Genomic DNA, 20,705 nt, shown 5'->3' with positions numbered 1-20,705 from the left:
ATTTTTCCTTTTTCCAACCATCATCTATTCTGCTGTGCCAGGAGATTTATATTAGCTAGGAAGCAGGAAATGGTTGGATTTCTTGCTTTCTAGCTAGTCTTTAGATCTTCGGCTCTACTTTTAAGTATGGCCAAACCTTCCTTAGGACTGAAGGTTTGCTTGCAAACAAATTCAGTGCAGACTCACTGCAAGCAAATTTGAGAGACTGAGCTAGCCGATGGCAGATAGATAGATCACTGAATGATTCTGTAAGCAACTCAATCTGCCTGCTTTGCCTGATTTTGGGTAAAAGTTGCTCTTTTTTAAAATAAAAAATTCAATATTTACATGCATGGTATGTTGTGAGTTAATTTTGTGAGTTTGCTTGCAAGCAAATTTTATGTGACAGACTGAGCTAGCCAATGGCAGATAGATTGATTTATGAATGAATCTGTGATTCTGTGAGCAACTCAATCTGCCTGCTTGCTTTGCCTGATTTTGGGTAAAAGTTGCTCTTTTTTAATAAAAAAATCAATATTTATACAAATATTTATAATATTTACATACAAGCCATGCCCAGCCAGTCACATGACCAAGCCACACCCACAAATTAGGCCACACCCACAGAACCAGTTAGTAGTCCCTGGGATCTAAAATTATGAGTTTGGTGGTCCCTGAAGTCCAAAAGCTTGGCTACCCCTGCTCCAGGGGACTTAGTAGGAAATTAGTAGGCTTCTGAATTAAGTGTCACTCTGTCTGGTTTGGGTTGAGTCCAGTTCTGAACTGGATTCTCTTCATTCATTCAAGCCACCAAGGACTGGATAAAGACTTCTGCCATGAACCCTATTTAGCCCAGGGTGAAATATATACCTGAAAATCATCTGTATACTAATAATACCTTATCCCAAACTGGCACATTACTCAACCCAAGCAAGATGATAGTCAAGGCACACTAAATTCAGTTCAGTTATCTGTGATTACATTTCTATAATGTGGATACACAGATGCAGACTACAGAATTTCTAATGACTGAAATAATAAAATAATTCTATTTTTAATGCCCAATCTTGATTTTTACCTTTAACCCTGGGAATAAACTCTTTTCAGCCAAGTAATAAGTTTAACTGGCATTAATAGTATAATTTAAACTATAATATAATTCTTTAAAACACAATTTAGTGATAGTAAGCAGGAACAGTTATTTCTTTTGCTAATATATAGCAAACAGGAGGATATAAAATGGATTTGGTAACTATTTCTGTCCTGTTAATAGATACAGGTAGTCCTTAATTACAGTCACAAATGTAACCGGCAACTTTGTTGCTAAATGAAGCAGTCACTAAGTGAAACTGCAACTATGCTTACGATCTTACTTCAGCTTTTCTTTATTGCGTGAACATGTGAAGTAGAGTGTTGCATGAAGTGGCACCACTGAAACACATTTTTAAGGAGTGCAATTTTGCATATTTGAAGTGCAACATATATTTTTAAATACCATAGCAGAAAACTACCAATATTTGTAAATAGTGCAAAATAAAATATTAAGATTTGTCTCTTCCACACAAAATATGATATTTTCTCTGCTCTAGCCTCCAAATTTGAAGTTATTTCTCACAAAAGATGGAAAATTCTGGGGGTTGATAGGTTACACAATACTGTTTCTGAATTGAATAGAACGATAGGATGCAAACTGACAAATATGCACTCTATTGATAACCCACTTAATTCCTCCTCCCCTAAAAAACAAAGAATTTGTTGCAAAAAATTGTAGCAGTTATTAATAATGATTTTCCTATCTGAATGCATGAAGAATAATCTCTACATTTTATTTTGTGAATAAAACCTTTCTAAAGTTCTATACTATGATTACCTGTTCTTCAGGAACAGGGTCTTTGTCTTCTATATGCACAGTCGGCTGCATTAAAGGTACAGTAGGGCAATGCTTGTTTTCACAAAATGGTTCAGGTTTACCTGGAGGTAAAAAGGTATATCATAAGATTGGAATATTTGGAATAATAATGTAGAAAGATTTTCTTAAGGATATATTATGATCAGTTTTAGTCATATTGGTTCATCAGTTTTGTTTATTACAATCTATACCTACTGTTTTATTCCAGTTTTTCAATGTAATCAGAATTAGAACCTTTTAGTTAGATTTGGTCCAGAAACTACCTAAAGCCAGGAAAGCTTTTTCAAACGGCTGTATTATATTTAATATTCCAGTTTGGTTTTAAATTGGTCTTCCTGGCTGAATTGTGATTCAAGTGAATAATGGGCTCCATACATGATCAAATATTTGTGTGTATTATGTTTTAGTAACTTTCAGTTAAGAACAGCCTAATTAAGCAAATCTATTACTGCAGGAGTATGGTAAATGCAAGATTCGTATTTATTGGTACAGAAATATTAATAAATTGGTTTGGAAAGTAGCAAAATACCATTCAAATTGACATCTGTAGCAAATGTCAATTTAACTTTATCATCTGAGCTGACCAGAGTACAAATATTCAATTGAACTTAAAAAGGGCGTTGGTACTTACCTGACACGCCCACTCTCTTTAAGCTGTGAAGAGCATCCAGTAGTGGGAGGTGCTTCAGTCTCTGCATGTCTAGGCTGGGCTTAATTTGTGGAACGCTCCGACTCCTTCCCAGCGTTCCCCAGTTTTGGCGAAGACAAGAGAAATAAATGCCCTCGGTCTCAATGCCCTAACAAATACGTTGGCTGAAACAGGACCCCAGACGGAAAAAGGGTGGGGCTGGATGCTCTTCACAGCTCAAAGAGAATGGGCATGTCAGGTAAGTACCAATGCTCTTTCTCCCATGAGCTGTTCAGAGCATCCAGTAGTGGGACATACCAAAGCTTGGCCTGTCCTACGGAAGGGACTCAATCTGGCCTGGAAACCCCTCCTGGTCCCTGTGGACCCGTTGCAGAACTCTTCTGCCAAAGGAGGCCTCAGCGGATGCAAACGCATCTATTTTATAATGCCTAATGAATGGTGATGGAGAGGCCCAGGTTGCGGCTCAACAAATTGCAGTTATTGGTGCCTGTGTGGCCTCCTTGTTGAATGAGCTGTTATGCCCCTGGGCACCTGCAGTGATTGAGTGTGATACGTTTTCGCTATCGCGGCCCGTAGCCAACGGCCTATTGTAGAAGATGAGACCTTGCATCCCTGAGTGTTGGGCTGAAACGACACAAATAAGGCTTCCGTTTTTCTGAAAGTTGCTGTGCAGTTAATATATATTCACAATGCTTGCCTCACATCAAGCCTATGCCATTGTAGTTCAAACCCTTGGAATGGTCTGGGACAAAAATTAGGAAGCATCAGCTCTTGTGCCTTATGAAAAACCGAGTTAATTTTGGGAATAAACATAGGATCAGGACGAAGGACCAGCCGGTCAGAATGGAAAACACAAAGATCTTGTCTGATAGACAAAGCTGCAAGTTCCGAAATACGATGAGCAGAAGTGATCGCTACAAGGAAAACTACTTTATATGTCAGAAATTGGAACCTTGACAATTTCAAGGGTTCGAAAGGGCCCTTAGTGAGCGCGACGAGGACCTTGTTAAGGTCCCAGGTGGGATAACCGCTGGAGGGCGTAAATTTGTGGCGCCTCGAAGGAAACTCTGTATGCGTGGATGATGGGAAAGAGATAGAAGACCTTCACAAGTGAGAACTGATGCCAAGGCTGCCACCTGTCTTTTCAACGTATTAGGTGATAATCTCGTCAAGTCCCTCTTGCAAGAACTCTAGGGTTTGAGCCACAGATGAAGAGATAGGATCAATTCGAGACTTGGTACACCATTTGCAGAAACTGGACCATGTGGCATTGTAAATGCGAGTTGTTGAGGGGTGTCTGGCAGCTTGGATGGTGGCGATAACTCTGTTGGAAAACTTTTCGCTCTTCAGATGACTCCACTCAACCTCCAGACGGTCAGGTGCAACCACTGAGGGTCTGGATGTTGAAGGGGTCCCTGGGTTAGCAAGACCCTGTCTGGCGGAATTTTCCATGGTGTTGATATGGATAGACTGCAGAGGTCTGCAAACCATGGCCGTCTGGGCCAGTAAGGAACTACTAGAAGCAGCTCCACCCTCTCATCTAACAGTTTCTGGATGACCTTGGGAAGCAGTGGAAGTGGCAGGAATGCATACAGAAGTCCTGGGGGCCAACGACAGTGGAGTGAATTGAAGTTCTCCGCTCCTTGCGAGGGGTACCTGGAAAAAAATCTCAGGAGCTCAGCGTTGAGGGGAGAAGCAAAGAGGTCCACCACCGGCTGTCCAAATGTCCTGACCGCCTCTTGTTGAGGCGGTTGGCACGCCCAGGGGCCTGATCCAAGAAGGGACCGGTTGCCCTGATAATCTTATCCCCTTGTTTTGTTTTGTTTTTTAATTAAGATATATGCATATATAATATGAGTCATATCACAGTAATAATATCTTTCCTTATTAAGATATTAATACTGAATAATAATAATAATAATAATAATATTATTATAATTATTATTATTGTTGGAGTGAATGAAAGTCACCAATATATGTATATAGATATAGATAGAAGTTTTCTTAAGTTTTCGCGGGTACTTACATGTATGGCATTTGGCTTTGTTCGGGTATTTTCCCACGTCATAGTAGTTGTGCTTTTAAAGTTGTAGTGACGATGAGATTCTGCTGAAATGTTGCTACAACTTTAAAAGCACAACTACTATGACGTGGGAAAATACCCGAACAAAGCCGAATGCCATACATATAGATAGAAATATATATCTAAATTAATAGAGAAACAGCTTGATAGAGTGAATATCCAAACAGCCAAATTAAGAACGCCCGAAAGGCCAAGGTAATAAAGAGAGGCCTTCAACAGCTTCCCTGCACAGGCGGACATGGGCCATGGTGCTCGCTGTTGTGCCACTGGGTAAGGCTGTGAGGGTTAAGCCAACAATAATACACGGATGGCCTCGAATCTAATAAGAAAACGAGGTGTAATAATTCCTTAGGTTATCAGAAGGAAAAACCTCTGATCGGGAAGGAAAACTATCTCACACAGCTCGAGTTACAAATGGCCACGCAGTTGTTTTTTTTAAAAGTAAAGGCAAAAACAATGGGCGTTATTTTGGCGCGCGCATGCTTCCCAGCAACAAACTCCTGCCGCGTGGGGAAATGCCTCCCACGGCTTCTCCTTGTGGCTAAAAGGAATGGTGGGGGAAGGGGTGGAACGAATTCTTACTGCTTTCCACACCAAGACGGTGTTCTGAGGGGAAAACTCAACGATACGACTCAGATGAGAGCAAAAATGCCCATGCCGCTATTGCCGATATAGAGAAAGGCAATGCGGAATCACAGTGGCAGGGGGTAGAACAAGCAGATGGCGGGGGCTTGGAGCAATGCCGAAGCTGCCTGCCGCTTTGGGCATGAAACAGCGCTGCCCGAAAATGCAAATGATCGACGACCAGATGGAGAGAGCTAACGTCGGGAGATCGTAAAGTGATTTGGAGGCTAAAAGCCTGAAAAAACGAACTGGACTATATCCAAACCTGCTGAGTAATACTCCTGTTTCGGCCAAGGAAGAACAAAAAGCACTGCCTACCCACAACGAGGCTGAGCAAAAACTGGGGAACGCTGGGGAGGAGTTCCGTGGAGGAGGAGGAGCGTTCCACAAATTAAGCCCAGCCTAGACATGCAGAGATTGAAGCACCTCCCACTACTGGATTCTCTGAACAGCTCATGTTAGAATTAATCAATCAGAACTCTATTCTTTCCCTCAGATTAAGCCTTATTGAATTATAACCCAATTGCCGCAAAACAAATTTTAGCTAGGATTAGACCATTAGTAGATGAGTACTACTATTTTAAAGTTTTATCTGCATAGAAAATTCGCTGTGAATGCCTTTAATTATATCCTAATGTCAGATGATCCATTTTGTGCACATACATCAGAAATGAGAACCTTTCCTTTTAGATCTAACCCAAACAATGTGGCTTTACAGATTCCTCTGTCCTAAACCTTCAGTTTTTGTTATATGCATTTTCATACCACATGAAAATGGCATACCTTTTTTATCAGAATTTCTTCGAATCATTTTTTCCACCTGAGAAATAGCCTCTTCCCAACAACTATTGCTCGCATGCATATGAGGCTGAATCAATTTAAATTTTTGATCTGCAATTTGGTAGGCCTCCCAAGTTAATTCTGGGCTTTCCTTGGAATTCATAACCTTCTCAAGTTCATCCTCAAGAATTATCATTCTGTAAAAACAAAAAATAAAAAATATAATCTCATACAAGTATTTCAGAAAAAACAGGGAGGAAATTACAAATAGTTTTGATCAGTAAACCAAGGTTAAGGTAAAGGTTCCGCTTGCACATATGTGCTAGTAATTTCCGGCTCTAGGAGACTGTCTCATCTCTGTTACAAAGCCAAAGAGTCAGCGCTATCTGAAGATGTCTCCGTGGTCATGTGTCTGGCATGACTAAATGTCAGAGGTGCATGGAACACTGTTACCTTCCCACTGAAGTGGTCCCTACTTGCATTTTTACATGCTTTCGAACTGCTAGATTCGCAGAAGCTGGGACAAGTAACAGGAGCTCACTCTGTTACGCAGTACTAGAGATTTGAACCGCCGACCTTTCTGATTGACAAACTTAGACACTTCTTAGATACTGAGCGACCGTGTCCCTACAAAACCAAGGTTATTAGCCTATTAAGGAAAAAAAGGTATGCAAACACAGAAAAAAGAACCAGAACATCAAAGAACAGAGAATCTCATGACTTAAAGTCTTTCTTTACATAGAACTGAAGAATCTACACTGATAAATTCAAATAATTGCAAGGCTGAAGAGAATAGATAGACAGATAGATATAGAGAGAGGGGGGAGAGGGGGAGGGAGGGGAGAGAGGGAGATGTTAATAAAAAAAAAGTCATGAACAGTAAGGAACAAGCAGTAAAGAAATACACATACGAGCATTTGATAGAGCAGCCACGAAGGCCTTAGAAAAAAATATTCAGATTTGTCTATATCGACAAATATCTGAACAGTACAAACAATGGTATTCCCTGTGACACTATGAAAGTGAAAGTTAAACTTTGAGGAGACATGTAGGTACTTTTTTTAACTTTGCTGTTAGGGAAGATCCTGAGAATACTGTGGACAGCCAAGAAAACTAAACAATGGGTCATCAAACAAATTAACCCAGAGTTTTCACTTGAGGCACAAATAATGAGGCTCAAATTATCCCACCCGATTAACCAAATATCTAGACCTCTGGTGAAGTTCTAATAGTGAGAAAGGTGGAAGGCAAAAGTAGAACAACCAGCAGCAAGGTGGATGGACTTAGTTAAAGTGGCAGTGGGTGCATTACTGAAAGACATGAAAGGCAAACTTAGGGTTAGATTGTCATGAATAAAATCTATCTACATGATTGCTAAGAATTGACAATAATGTGATGGAACATAATAACAAAAGTACTTGGAAGGTTCAAAAAATGAAAATTATTGCAAGGATTGAAAGTAGCAAGTTTTGCTCTTCATCTGATTACAACCTAGGTTTTCCAGAAAGTTTAAAGATAAGTCCTTACATTCCTAATAAAATTAAGATCTTTCTCTCTCTCTTGCCACCACACCTCTCTCTCTCTCTCTACACACATACATACATACACACACACACACACAGAGTTTCCCTTTATGCATAAGGATTTATCTCACATCCTTGATCTCTTTAAATTGTTAGGTCAACTTTGTGTGAATGAGAGGGTTCAACAAAGTGATGAGCAATGTAACACTTGCCATATATAAAGTATGTTTTTATTTTTAAACCCTACAAAGTAAAGCTACATAATCAAAACATATTTTTGTGTTTTTGAATCTGACTTGTCTCATCATGACAGCCTGGACAAGTCTATAAAGGTTTCTTGGCAACATTTTTTTAAGTGGTTTATCAATGCTTTCTTATTAGGGCTGAGAAAGGGTGACTGGCTTTGTGCCTAAAAAAGGCAGGACTAGAACCCATGATCTCTGGGTTCCTAATCTGGTATGCTGCCATTATACTGTAGATGTTATATATACATAATTGTTGATACATGTATAACTGCATGATATAGAATTATTTCAGAAAAAGTTTTATTAAATTCAGTGAACTGATCTATAAGTAGCAGGCACAAAGTTGCATTGTCAGTTCCTGCTAAACAAGCGGATAAAAATGGCTGGCAATAATAATTCTGAAGGGTTAATATGAACCATACTGTTGATGTATCTGACCACAGAAAAGTGGTTGAACAAAAATAGTACTACATTTGTATTTCTTAAGTGAAATTCCAATTTATGGTGAAATTGATTGGTAGTAGTAACAAATTCCTTAAGCATTTTACACCCAACTGTCACATATAGAAAAAAAAAAATTAGATTAATTTGGAATGATAAGAATAAAGAGGTAACAGTAATAACTATCTCCACCAATCATGGTAAAAATTGATATTGAGTTATTTTTAAAAGTACAATCCCTAAAACTAGAATTATTAACTCTGAGAAATTATTCCTATATTTAACTTACTCATTCAGTAAGGCTTTTAGATGGAGTTGCAAACTGCGCACAGCAGTGTGGAGATGGCTTAGTGATCCTGATTTTGGTTTAGCTTTGACTGGGCGTTCCAGATAAGATTGATGATGTGTTTCAAAATACCGGTAAAATTCATAACTCCTTTTAAGTTCTTCTAAACAAGCAGCATGAGCATGTGGTAGACCTTGAATTATATCAGAAAAGATACAAAGAGGCAAACGTTCTGGTGTAATCAGGCTCTTGAGAGATGCATTAGAGGGAGATAGCAGAAGAAGTAGTCGCCTAAAGAATTCAGAACTTTGACCGACCCAAAGCTGAAATAAAACCTAAGAAACAAAAGGAATCAATTGTTATCTATTTTCCCTATTTTCCCATGAACAGTATATTTAAGCAAAGGAATGACACTGATTATCTTGAAAGGTGGGAGAGGTAGATATAAATTATTTAAAAATATTTTAAATAATTTAAACTAAATAAATTATCGTGAATTAAATATTGATCTATCCATTAGAACTATGCAGATCCCTCTACTTTATTCCCCCCCCCCAAAAAGGCTAATTCTTTTGGGGTAGAGATTTAACACTTCCATATACTGGTAGTCCTCTCCTTTATGGGGGCACTTGGGCTCAGAACTGCTGTTGCTAAATGATATGGTAATAAAGCACATCAAATGATCATGTGAGCAATTCTGGCAGTTCTGATTGTTGTTATTTAATAAGGACAGTGCAGGTTTGTAAATGAGCACCTTGCATGACTATGACTTCTTACTTCCTGCTGCCTTCCCCAATGATTGCCTGTGGGAAGTTGGAAGGGATTGTCGGGCATAGTGATCATGTGATCACAATTTGCAGTGATGTAATCATACAGTGGGTGCCAAGTCCCCAGATTGTGATCATGTGATCTCAGGGATGGTGTTAACAGCTGAAATTATAGCTGGGGATCGGTTGTAAATACCATTTGTTCAGTGCTATCATAATGTTGAATGGTTGCTGAATGAACAGTCCTACCACAAGGACTAGTTGTACAAACATAATAAAAATTAGGTAATAATGCACATATTATAAATTATTTGTAATTTATTTTACATGCTGGGTTCCTTTTGTACAATAGTACAAATAACATGGGGAAAATTATTTTTGTATCAATTTATATTGGAAATTAAAATACTCTTTCAGAGTAAAATCATCCAAAATAATACTTATCCACCCAAAATGCAGTATGCTATAACAGTTTAATTGTGAACAGAGTACATCCAAAGGTTCTTCTTGTAAATTGGAATAGACAACAAATTTTAAACATTCCTACATGACTTATTCAGAATGTTTTGAAAATCAGGAACTTGTAACAGGCTAAAGAAAGAAATGAATGGATTGGTTTCATGGTGTGATTCAAAATACTAGGCTTGCCAAATTATAATAAGTACAATAAACCATGAATGCCTGCTCATAGTATAGCCATGAGTCATGATTAGGCTTATTCAGATCTAAGCTATAATATGTCTTAGCATGAACTAAAAACAGATTCAAAGAAAGTTACAGAATCATATAAACCTAATGTATTTAAAACTTTAAAATAATAGTGTAATTCAGGATCATTCTGTTTTGTTTAGCTTCTATAGGCTGAAAGCAATGATAGAATAGTGGATGGTATAATCACTGAAATGATACTAGATTACCTTTAGTGCAGGCAAGCTGAAGCCATCCGTGAGGTTGTGTGCTTCTTCTTCAGATACTTGTTCTTCATTTAATCCCAAACCAAGCTCCTTAAAAGGCACCACACATATGTAGTTTGTGACATTGTCACTCTCAGAATTCAGTGGGTAAGTTTACTTAGTGTTAAGGTTGTTAAAGAATTGAAATGAACTTTTAAGAAAAAGGGTGGAACATAGAACTTTTAATTAAAACCTAGGCAATTTACCATATTCTTCCTGCATAGCAGCCAATCACCATGGTTTACTAATTTCCACCCCGATATCTATTACTTTTAAAAGGATATTGTTTAAGCATATATAAGGTAGCGAGTCTTGAAGCTCTGAGGTTGGCTCTTACTGATCGATACACAGCTTTTCTAAGACCAATCAGATGCTGACAAGGATGTTGTCCACCTTTATTATATGGGCAAGCAGCACTAACCCTGTCAAGCAAACTTGAAAAGTAAAATGTGATACAACTGTACAGATGTCCTAAAGAATGACAAAAATATAAAACAATAATACACCCTTTTCTCTGAATTTATAGAATATATTTTCATGTATCCTGAGATATTATTTCAATTTACAAATTGAAATATTATGTAGCAAATAAGCCATTTACTAAAATATTGACTATTAAAATTTAAATGAAAATGCACCGGAGCTTGGATTTCTACTTTCTTCTTTCCAATTCTGTAAAATTAACAGTCCTGAAATTCTTAGTTTAAGACTTATTAATTTGGATCTAAACTGCAAAATGGCCTTTACATTTATTTGGCAATGCTTAAAATAATGAAATTAACTATACAAATAAACAAAAAATGGATTTACTTTTAAAACAGGCACACTGTTTCTATTTGAAAATAATTTCTAAAGGATTCAGATAGGAAGTAAAAGCTTTTGGGGTCAGGCATCAAACTGGATTCAATTTCCTTTCTATATGTATGAAAACAAAATGGATTTTTTCAATAAGTATATATTTTTATACTTCCTTGTCATAGTTATTCCTTCTGAGATATTTATTTTTACCTTCAAGAATTACTTTTTATATAAGTATGGATAAACATGTTTGCCTTGTTAGACCATTCTTAACATGAGAAAAACATACTTCCACGTTAAGCCTATTAGTATCATTCATTGGAAGTTAAACGTATTATTTTTTTTAAAAAAGGAATGTGAAAGATATATGGAATTATAAGCTAATATTCTACCACTATTTTAAAATTCAATACATAACCATAAGAAATAATGAGTTTATTCTACAACTAGCTGGGTACCTGTGCTTTGCGACGAAACTTTGTAATCAGACTATGAAAGAGCCTGGGCCTTCCTCCTTTCCTTTCCTTCTTTCCTCCTGTCCCTTCCCTTCCTCCTTCCCTTCTTTCCTCCTTTCCCTTCCCTTCCCTTCCTTTCCCTTCTTTCCTCCTTTCTCTTCCTGTCCTCCTTTCCTTCTTTCCTCCTGTCCCTTCCCTTCCTCCTTTCTTTTCCTTACCTTTCCTTCTTTCCTTTCCTTCCTTCCCCTTCCTATCTGTCTTTCTTCCTTTCCTTCTTTCCTCCTTTCCCTTCCCTTCCTCCTTTCTTTTCCTTATCTTTCCTTCTTTCCTTTCCTTCTTTCCTCCTTTCCCTTCCTGTCCTCCTTACCTTTCCTTCCTTCCTTTCCTTTCCCTTCCTTTCTGTCTTTCTTCTGTTCCTTTCCTTCTTTCCTCCTGTCCCTTCCCTTCTTTCCTTTCCTTCTTTTGTCCTGTCCCTTCCCTTCCTCCTTTCCTTCCCTTTCCTTCTTTCCTTTCCTTTTTCCTCTTTTCCCTTCCCTTCCTTCCCTTTCCTTCTTTCCTCCTTTCCCTTCCTATCCTCCTTTCCTTCTTTCCTTTCCTTTCCCTTCCTTTCTTCCTTTCCTTTCCCTTTCTTTCCTCCTTTCCCTTCCTTTCCTTCTGTCCTCCTTCCCCTTCCTTACTTTTTCTTTCCCTTCCTCCTTTCCTGTCCGTCTTTCCTCCTTTCCTTTCCTTTTATCCTTTCTTTTCCTTTCCTTTCTCTGTTCCATTGCTGCATCCTTTTAGAGAGTCGCTGACGAAACTTGGAGGCTTGTCTGTATTCTCAGGTGGTGCAAATGGACATGAAGTTACTATGGTAATAGCAACTGGTAGTTGGAACAGATTTCATTTCCGATGGGGAAGGGGAGTGGAACTCCTTAGCATCATAGCGTGTTAATATACGAAATACTAATGCTCTGGTGGTCATTTGGAAAAATCCTTTCTTAGTGAGCACCTAGAAGCCAAGGGGAACATACAGGCCAAATTTCCAGTTTGTAGGCTTTACAGTTCTGGAGATTTCATGATGCTGTGTGAGTGGTATTTCATTTTTATATATATAGGTAGAAGATATAAACAGGAATGCCATATTCAAACTAATTGCAATAGTTTAAAAATATTATTTCATAGACTTGCAGTATTTATATATTGTATGAAAACATAGCAAGCATATACCATATTGTTCTATAACAATTGCTTGCAATCTGTTCCTCTCTTAAACTATTGTGCGCAATATTATTTTCTAGACTTTTATATGAAACAAAATAGAGGGCTTCTATTGCTTAAATTTCATGATATTTGAGTCTTAAAATTAAAACATATGCATCAACTTATGACATTTTTTTCTTCCTAGCAGTTTTTTTTTTTTTTCAAGTGCAGGGTCCACTTTTTTCAGATCAAATAAGTGTTGATCCATTGGTTGTGACAGGAACTGATTGACTTGGCTTGTCACCCTAATCTTACATTGTGAGTTAAGAAAGTGTGATTGGTCCAAAGTCATCTTGCTGGCTTACATACTTAAGGCGGAACTAGAACTCAGTCTTCTAGTTTCTATCTTGGTGCCTCAAGCACTGGACCAAATTGGCTTTCAATTTTACTAGGGTTAACATACATGTCTCTTCTTATGGTATTCCCACAATAATTTTCAATGACAACAAAGAAGAATCTCTTTCATATTGCAGCTATACTTTTTGAAACCTCATGTTAACAGTGGGGTTAACATTTTTAATTGTACATTTATTTTATCACTAATGGACCTAGGCAGCCTTATACAAGCCTGAATATTTAAAAAGAAAAAGTGTATTTGGTAAGTGCAATGCAGATTTATTATCCATGATTTGAGAACTGAAGACATCTACAATTTTTAAACAAAGTTATTTGAACTGGCAAACAACAGTTTATTGTCTACATGTGCTTCAAAATAAGTGATCAAATATGTATGAAGTGTATAAGAATTTGACAAATTAGAACTGTTGTTTTGAACCATTCAATTTAAACTTGAATTTCACAGGTTAATTTTTCCATTTAATTAGAATACATACTTGTGGAAAACCTGTTGTAAAAATGAATTCCCAAAAATTGGGAGGGGAGGGATAGAGAAATACTCATAGATGATTCAATCTGTCAAGTAATCTATAATAATCAATAATCAAAAATGTACATTTCCATTTTTGTGTGCTAATATAAAAACAAACTAGCGTGTATTCATACATGGAAAACATCTGTAGTTAAGCCTAGTCTATTAAAACTTCATAATAGGTAGTTAGATGCTGTCCTATAAATTTTAGGAAGAGGCATACATATAATTTTATGTGTATATTGCATTTGGTATTCACATTTCAGCAGTCAAAGAATTTACTCTTCCTTGTCTCTCTCAGTTACGATACTAATTCAAGTCTCCTTGACTGAAATGTTTACACCGTTTAGTAAAAAGTTAAGATGCCAAACAATAAATTTGCCCTTGTTACAATACTGTATCATCTTTCTACACATACAGTATGCATGATGTGAGGGCCAGGAATTCACTTGTTATATCAGATAAAACTGCATACATTTTTAAAATCTGAGATTGAATTTGAAAGGAAAATTTTCTTCACCATTCATTAACTTAAGATTTGAAAAATGGGTGCAAATCAATTCAGACTCACAGAGTAAATCCCCTGGAAATTACTTCAGTTTCTTGAATGAGTCGCAATGCTTTCCTCACAAGGTTAGTGAAGGCACGGCAATTAACCACTATATCTTCTAGTTGGAGATGACATTTTTTAAGAGACATTTGCAACTTTGCAATCCTTGTTATGTCCAAACCTCGCATAGTTATGTAAACCAAGAAAACTACTCCCAAAATGGACCCAAGGAATCCACTCCATAAAGAAGGAATCGTCACCAGTGTGCTGATGAAGAGAAATAATAATGAAATATCCCTGCAAAAAACAACAACACAAGACATATCTAAGTATGGCTTGATTTTCAAAGTTCTGATTCTTATTTTTATAATTAGTGATCCAAGTTTATATTTTAAAACAAATTCACACATAGAAACATAAGATCTGAAGATATTACATTCTGCTCAATGTTTCTATTTAGAATTTTAATGTTTCTAATTTTTTTTCAGGGAAGGATGTCTAAACTTCAGGTCATTTGCCTGTTGGGAAAATACGATAAAGCAAAACATATTCCTGAAAATTAACAAGGAATACATAGAGATGTAGCCAATACCAAAATCATGAGCTATAAAACAAAGAGAGAAAACAAACTAAATAATACTTCTATTCGCTGGGAGGTCATGTATGCAAATACACTTCCTCTAACAATATATATATGTTCACATAACATGTATGTAGCTCAAGTCAATACCACATATTAGGAGTTGCTAGGGAGCATAATGTTGGAAGATGTCCATATTCCTGCTGTTTGAGCTGTCCTGCAGACAGGATACTAGGATCAAATAGTTCAATCAGTTCAACATCCTCCTGTAGCAGAACTTCCTGTTGCAGGATGGTGCAGAGTGACTCTGAACGAAAACCAACATCCTTAAAGCAGAGGGAAGAGAAAAACACATCAACCCACCATGTTCATGCACAAAAGCAAGCATTAAACTTATATCATTTGTAATTTTGTTTTTATTACATACTACCAATGCCACCAATGTATGTTTAATTTAGCCATCACTCATAATCTTCTAGAGTGCTTATAACTTTAAATTTGCACAGAAGAATGGGGGGAAAGAAGAAAAAGTAAGCAACATGCAGCTGTCTGTGTTGAGGAAAATTGAGAGACTCGTGAGTTCTTGAAGCAAATATTTGAAGTCTCTGACCGACCAGTTAAAGATAGAGTTTGGGTGCTAGAAAGAAAATGCCAGCTTAGTACACCTCCTGCTTTTAGGCTCTGCCCTTAGTGTAGTAATACTATATCAGGAGCCACAAATATTTGTGCCAAAGATTATAGCAGCTCTGGATCTTCTCAGCCTGTCTGATGGGTTTTTCATTTGTTCAAATGAATGAAACAGATACTTATTTTCAAGGATCTAGTCTTCAAAAGAGATGCACAGACTATGGACCCGGCAGTAACCTGATAGCATTTTGTTTTAACAGTGCTTGTCTCCTCAATTGGTAACATTCCAGAGTGGGAAAGAATAACTGAGGCAAGAGATAGCAATATGTGTAGGAGTGATTATTTGAAATAGGACTGAGAACCAATTGCCAGCAAGCTACTCTTCTTACATCAATTTTGGATTAAATTTAATTCGCAAGATTTTTACATGAAGATCTGTTTTTAGTATTAATGTCATATTTATTTTGAAAACAAAAATAAAAACAACAAAAAATTAAAAGATATACTTATTAGCAGCTTCATTTGTATGAGTACTTATGTTTCTAACACATATAAAAATAATGATTCCTAAGCAGTTAAGGCAGTTTAAGTTCCCTCACATCTAGATTACCTTCTATTTAGATTTAAACACCAAACATTTCCGTTTGAATACTATGTCATATGATCAACAAATGCTTAATAAAATGAGAAAATATTTCATAAGGAAATTAAATATAAAAATATTAAGGAAAATGGATGAATTGTTTGACAGGAAAGTGACCTGGTAATAACAGGTGCTTACCAACTGATGAAACATATCATGCCTTTTCTTATATAGGGAAAAAGGAAGCCAGCTTTTTAACCTCTCAAATAGGTTTGACAGGATGTCTTTCTGTAAAGAATTAAAAACTGTCTGAAGTCTTAAATATATAAACATTATTTGCATTCAAACCAAGTTCAAAGAAACCATACTCTAAAGCAAGCAGGCCATAACATATTAGAGATCAGTTTATGGATTGTTGGCAGCACACCAAGTTAATGTATAGCAAGTCAAGTAGTTTTTAAAATTATAAACAGTACTAAATGTGGTGTTTATAAAATCGTACATTAAAAAAAACTAATATATTATCTATGCACTTTAATAAATCTGCTTTACAATTCAATAAGAGTACCCAGCATTTTAATGCATAAAATCTTATTCTAGAATGATGTGTTAACTAGTTAGCACTTGAAAATACACCAAGCCAATATTCTGTCAATATATACCAATGATTACCCCCTTATTAAGTTATTTATGTATCTTGGAATGACATCCTTAGATATAATTAAAATTGAAAGGATAATGACAAGTATTCTATTTATGCATACACAAAGATACACGGATCATGTCTCCCAATCATACTCTTTTGGAAAAGAATACCTCTTGTCTTCTGCGTGAGACAAGTTGCACTCATGCACATAAATTGTATATTTATTTTATGGAGACCTTGTCCATACTATACATAAATGTCCTTGTAAGAATCACCGCCACCACACTTCTGAAGGACTTATTCTCAACACCCATCACAAAGTATTCCAAACCTTTGCAAATCATCAGAAATCGTGACAGGTTTGTGCAACTTTGTATTCTGTAATGGTCTATAGAAAACATTGACCACAGATTCACAATCTTCATCATCACAGGGGCCAGGTAACAACATCTTAGAGTGCCCAAGATGCAAAACTGCGGGCCTCAGACCAACATCATCATCTCTCAGTAAGTGCGTTGTTCAATTTTGGCTGCTAAATTTGTATGTAGATATGCTGCTGAAAAGGGAGAAACAGACCTTGATCCCTCTCATCAGTTCTATGACTCCACTATCAATCCTAGAGCCTAGATTCCCAAAATATCACTACCCAATGTCAGATACATCTAAAGGAATTTATCAATGAGAGTCTACAGAAAAGTTTCATTTGTTCCACTACTTCCCCTGCTAGTGCTTTTACCTTTATGGTCAATCAACAGGATGGCCTATGTACAATGTATGATTTATTAGACTTATATCCCGCCTTTTGCTCAAGAGCTCATGGCAGCCTACATTTCATTCTTAATCCATTTTTTTTTTGCTCGTAACAAATGAGTTAGGTTGGGCTATGAGATAGTATCTAGCTCAAAGTCATGCAGTAAGCATTTGTGCCAGATTGCCAGAATGGGCACTTCACTTGGATCTTCCTGGTGCTAATCCAACAAGTAGAATCCATTCCTCCTTAGCCATCTCCCATTGGGAGGCTTTGACAATTGTTTTTAAAAACAATTCTGAACTTTGCTACTCTAACCATAACCAACGCATTTTATAAAGAAGGGATGTGATAATATGTAGTTGCCCATGACTTTTGCAACTTATCCAACCAACCAGAAATATTGTACTTTCCACTGTTAATAAATCCCAAGAGTAGATAGATAGCAAGATTTTTATAACTTCCTATAGGAAGCTAAGTCACTTTTAATTTAAAGAAAAGAAAATAGAAGAGAAAAAAAGATGTAATGACTACCAGACCAACAAACCTGTTGAATGTTTATTGTTTCCAGGGGGAATGTCTCTTTAACTGATTGTGAATGGAAAGAGATTTAAAGTAGCATTGAAGGAACAAAAGTACAGCCATGGAAAAATCTACCCAATGCAGATAGCTTTGAAAAAGCTGAAGAAAGAAAGGAAATGATCATATATGGCTAGTCCAGAGGAGTAAATCCCACTCGAGAATGCCAGCTTAACTAACTCTATTATCTACAGTATAATTAGGAACTAAATATGTTAGCATTATTCAATATTAGGTTAAACTGCTTAAATGAAACACTGTATTAAAGCATATATCAAGACCTTTTTTGCCATAAATGTTGCCATACAAACAAACCACTTAGTGGTTGCCATAAATGCCATAAATGTTGCCATATAAACAAACCACTTAGTGAGAAGAAGCCTAAAAAAGAGGGGAGAGGAGTGAAACCTAGTTCCACATAAGGAAAGAAGGAAATGAATAGCTGGGCAAATCTAGCAATCACCAAGAAAAATGAGGGAAGTTCAGGAAAAGAACTTGATGCTTTCAGATTAAGAATGGAGAGGAAACTGAAAATTGTGACGGACCTATAGTCCGTCAGGTGGATTATAAGAGTAAGGTGGGATCAGATCTCAGTTTCTACTTGGAATCTTAACCACTAAACTGAATTGATTGATTCTCTTCTTTTTCATGCAATCCATCAGAATTTTCATCATCTCATCTTATCTCTACTAAAATAAACAGACCTTGTTTTTACTCCAAATATATACTGTATTTTAAAATGAAAGCCTTCAGACTGAACTTGATGTAAACAATAAGCTTATTTTAACTTACAGGAAAATAACAGGGAATTAGATTCCAGATTTCTGACCAAGTCTCACAAGATAAGTATAGTTGCTATTTTGCTTAAAACAAAAGCAGCAACCTGCAGGGGTTGTATTATCCATGGGAACTTCTGTTTTGGAACTGTAATGCTAAAACCCAGGAAAAAATACCTGAAATTAAGAACCAGTAATTTTGTGGGTAATTTTGTACCATGAAGATACCTTAGTTATGTGGCAAACCCATGCAGACTTCATTTCTTCCTGCACTGTACTGCATCACCAACCAGAGAATAAATACAAATTACAAACAAAGCTTAGGATTCATGAATTCCAATATAAACATATAGGAAACTACCCCTGATCAATCACTCTCAAAAGAACAATTACATCAAGGAACCTAATTATCAAGAGTTCTTTAGAACATTCAGTTGGAGTTTCTACATTTTTTCTTTTCCAGAAACATCATTTCCTTTTCGTCATTCTACACACATGCATTCCAGTCCAATTAATGATTCCAATCTGATTTAATACCACTTTGGTACCTGAGATTTTTTATTTTCCATCCATCCATCCTTTCCTTTCCTTTATTTTTGGACTATGAGCCTTAAGGCAATGAAAATAGCACAATAGTCAAATTGGAACAGAAAATTATGAAAACTGGTAGAGCTGCTTATCATTTCATAATAGTCCATATTTCTCTTTCATCCATAAAATGCACCCTTTGGGGTTCAAATCACTGATCTCTCATGTTTTGGCTTCTGCCAAAGAAGAAAACACACTTTAACTCTATCTCCTAGATGAGACAGAACTCTTGGAACAACTGAAAACAGAAACACAATATTAAGGTCTAATAACATGGATAAGACAAGAAAAAGTAGCAAGTGTCTTCCGAATTACTGCAACTACCCCAAAACACAGCAGGCAAAAATACAGTGTCTATTACTTTAATAGCTCCTTAAAACCTAAAATTCTGAACAACTGGCATAATAGATCCAAAAGCAAAGGCATTAGCCAACAAATACACAATGTCACCAAAAGCATTTACATGCAAACATAGGGCAAGTTATGTAAGGACAATGCAATTTTAAACAGATACTTGTTATCAAATTTTTCACAGCAGATTTTATATATAGTGTATAACACTACCTACCTACCTCCTGAATGACACTTACATCCATATCTTTTGGTCCCTCTTTCGATGTGCATTCTTCTGACTTCTGCAACAATGGTGAGCATATTTCAAAATCAGTATGTCCCAGATCCTGTAAGTACTGATAAAGCGGTGAATTCTAAAATGAAATTAAAAAAGAAAAAAGAAATAAGTAGTTTGTTTGTAAAGAAGACCTGGAAATTATAGTTTACTGAAATATTACAAAACATTAGATGAAACACATCGGATGCATTGTTTGCAATGCAAATGGAGCCAAAAATGTCAAGAAATGACATTGGTGAGGCTACTTTAAAAGCCAACTGCATGTTTTGCAAAAACATAAAGGGAATCCAGCTTAAGTATAAGAAAACCTGTTCTCTATTGGAACTACAGGTAGTCCACAATTTATGACCACAATTAGGACCAGAACATCCATCATGAAGCAATGTAGTTGTTAAGTGTGATGCACCCAGTTTTATGACTTTTTCCCTAAAGTCATTAAGCGACCCCCATGGATATTAAGTGAACCCAGTTTCCCCCATTGATTTTGTTTGTTGGAAGACTCTGGAAAGGTCTCAAATGGCAGTCACATGACCCTGGGATGCTGCAATTGTTGTAAATATATTATGGTTGTCAGGTGCCTCAATTTTGATCATGTGACTGTGGAAATGTTGCAGTGGACCAGTTATAACTTTGGAATGGTCATAAGTTGAGGACTTACCTGTAGACCTATTCCTGGAAGGAGGAGTTCCTCTGATGAGATTTAGAAGTGCATAGAACTTTGGAAAGGCTTTCTTAAGTACAAAAGAGAGGTGAAAAAAATTAGGCAGGCATTTATGACTTTGTCAGCCTGTCCAGGTA

General features: G+C 36.6%; 1 protein-coding gene across 6 annotated transcripts in view; it reads right to left on the bottom strand.

The window, feature by feature from the left end:
* The window catches only part of VEZT (vezatin, adherens junctions transmembrane protein), a 31,808-nt gene that overhangs the window by 2,579 nt on the left and 8,524 nt on the right, over positions 1-20,705 (bottom strand). For 2 of the 6 annotated variants that reach the window (XM_026698470.2, XM_087934603.1), the window contains exons 2-10: positions 19,849-19,983; positions 16,138-16,227; positions 14,880-15,055; positions 14,171-14,446; positions 10,524-10,673; positions 10,204-10,351; positions 8,523-8,854; positions 6,028-6,221; positions 1,850-1,950 (exon numbers count right to left, since the gene is read on the bottom strand). In XM_026698470.2, the coding sequence (XP_026554255.2) occupies positions 1,850-1,950; positions 6,028-6,221; positions 8,523-8,854; positions 10,204-10,351; positions 10,524-10,673; positions 14,171-14,446; positions 14,880-15,055; positions 16,138-16,227; positions 19,849-19,983 (1,602 nt within the window). The remainder of the gene's footprint in view (positions 1-1,849; positions 1,951-6,027; positions 6,222-8,522; positions 8,855-10,203; positions 10,352-10,523; positions 10,674-14,170; positions 14,447-14,879; positions 15,056-16,137; positions 16,228-19,848; positions 19,984-20,705) is intronic. The other 4 variants (XM_026698478.2, XM_087934604.1, XM_026698488.2 and 1 more) reach the window with 3 other exon arrangements.

Source organism: Pseudonaja textilis, chromosome 5 (genome assembly GCF_049901715.1).
Source record: "Pseudonaja textilis isolate UNSWEBS1 chromosome 5, rPseTex1.2, whole genome shotgun sequence".
Taxonomy (NCBI): domain Eukaryota; kingdom Metazoa; phylum Chordata; class Lepidosauria; order Squamata; family Elapidae; genus Pseudonaja; species Pseudonaja textilis.
The sequence above is the reverse complement of the archived record's forward strand: the minus strand, read 5'-3'. Positions and strand labels throughout refer to the sequence as shown.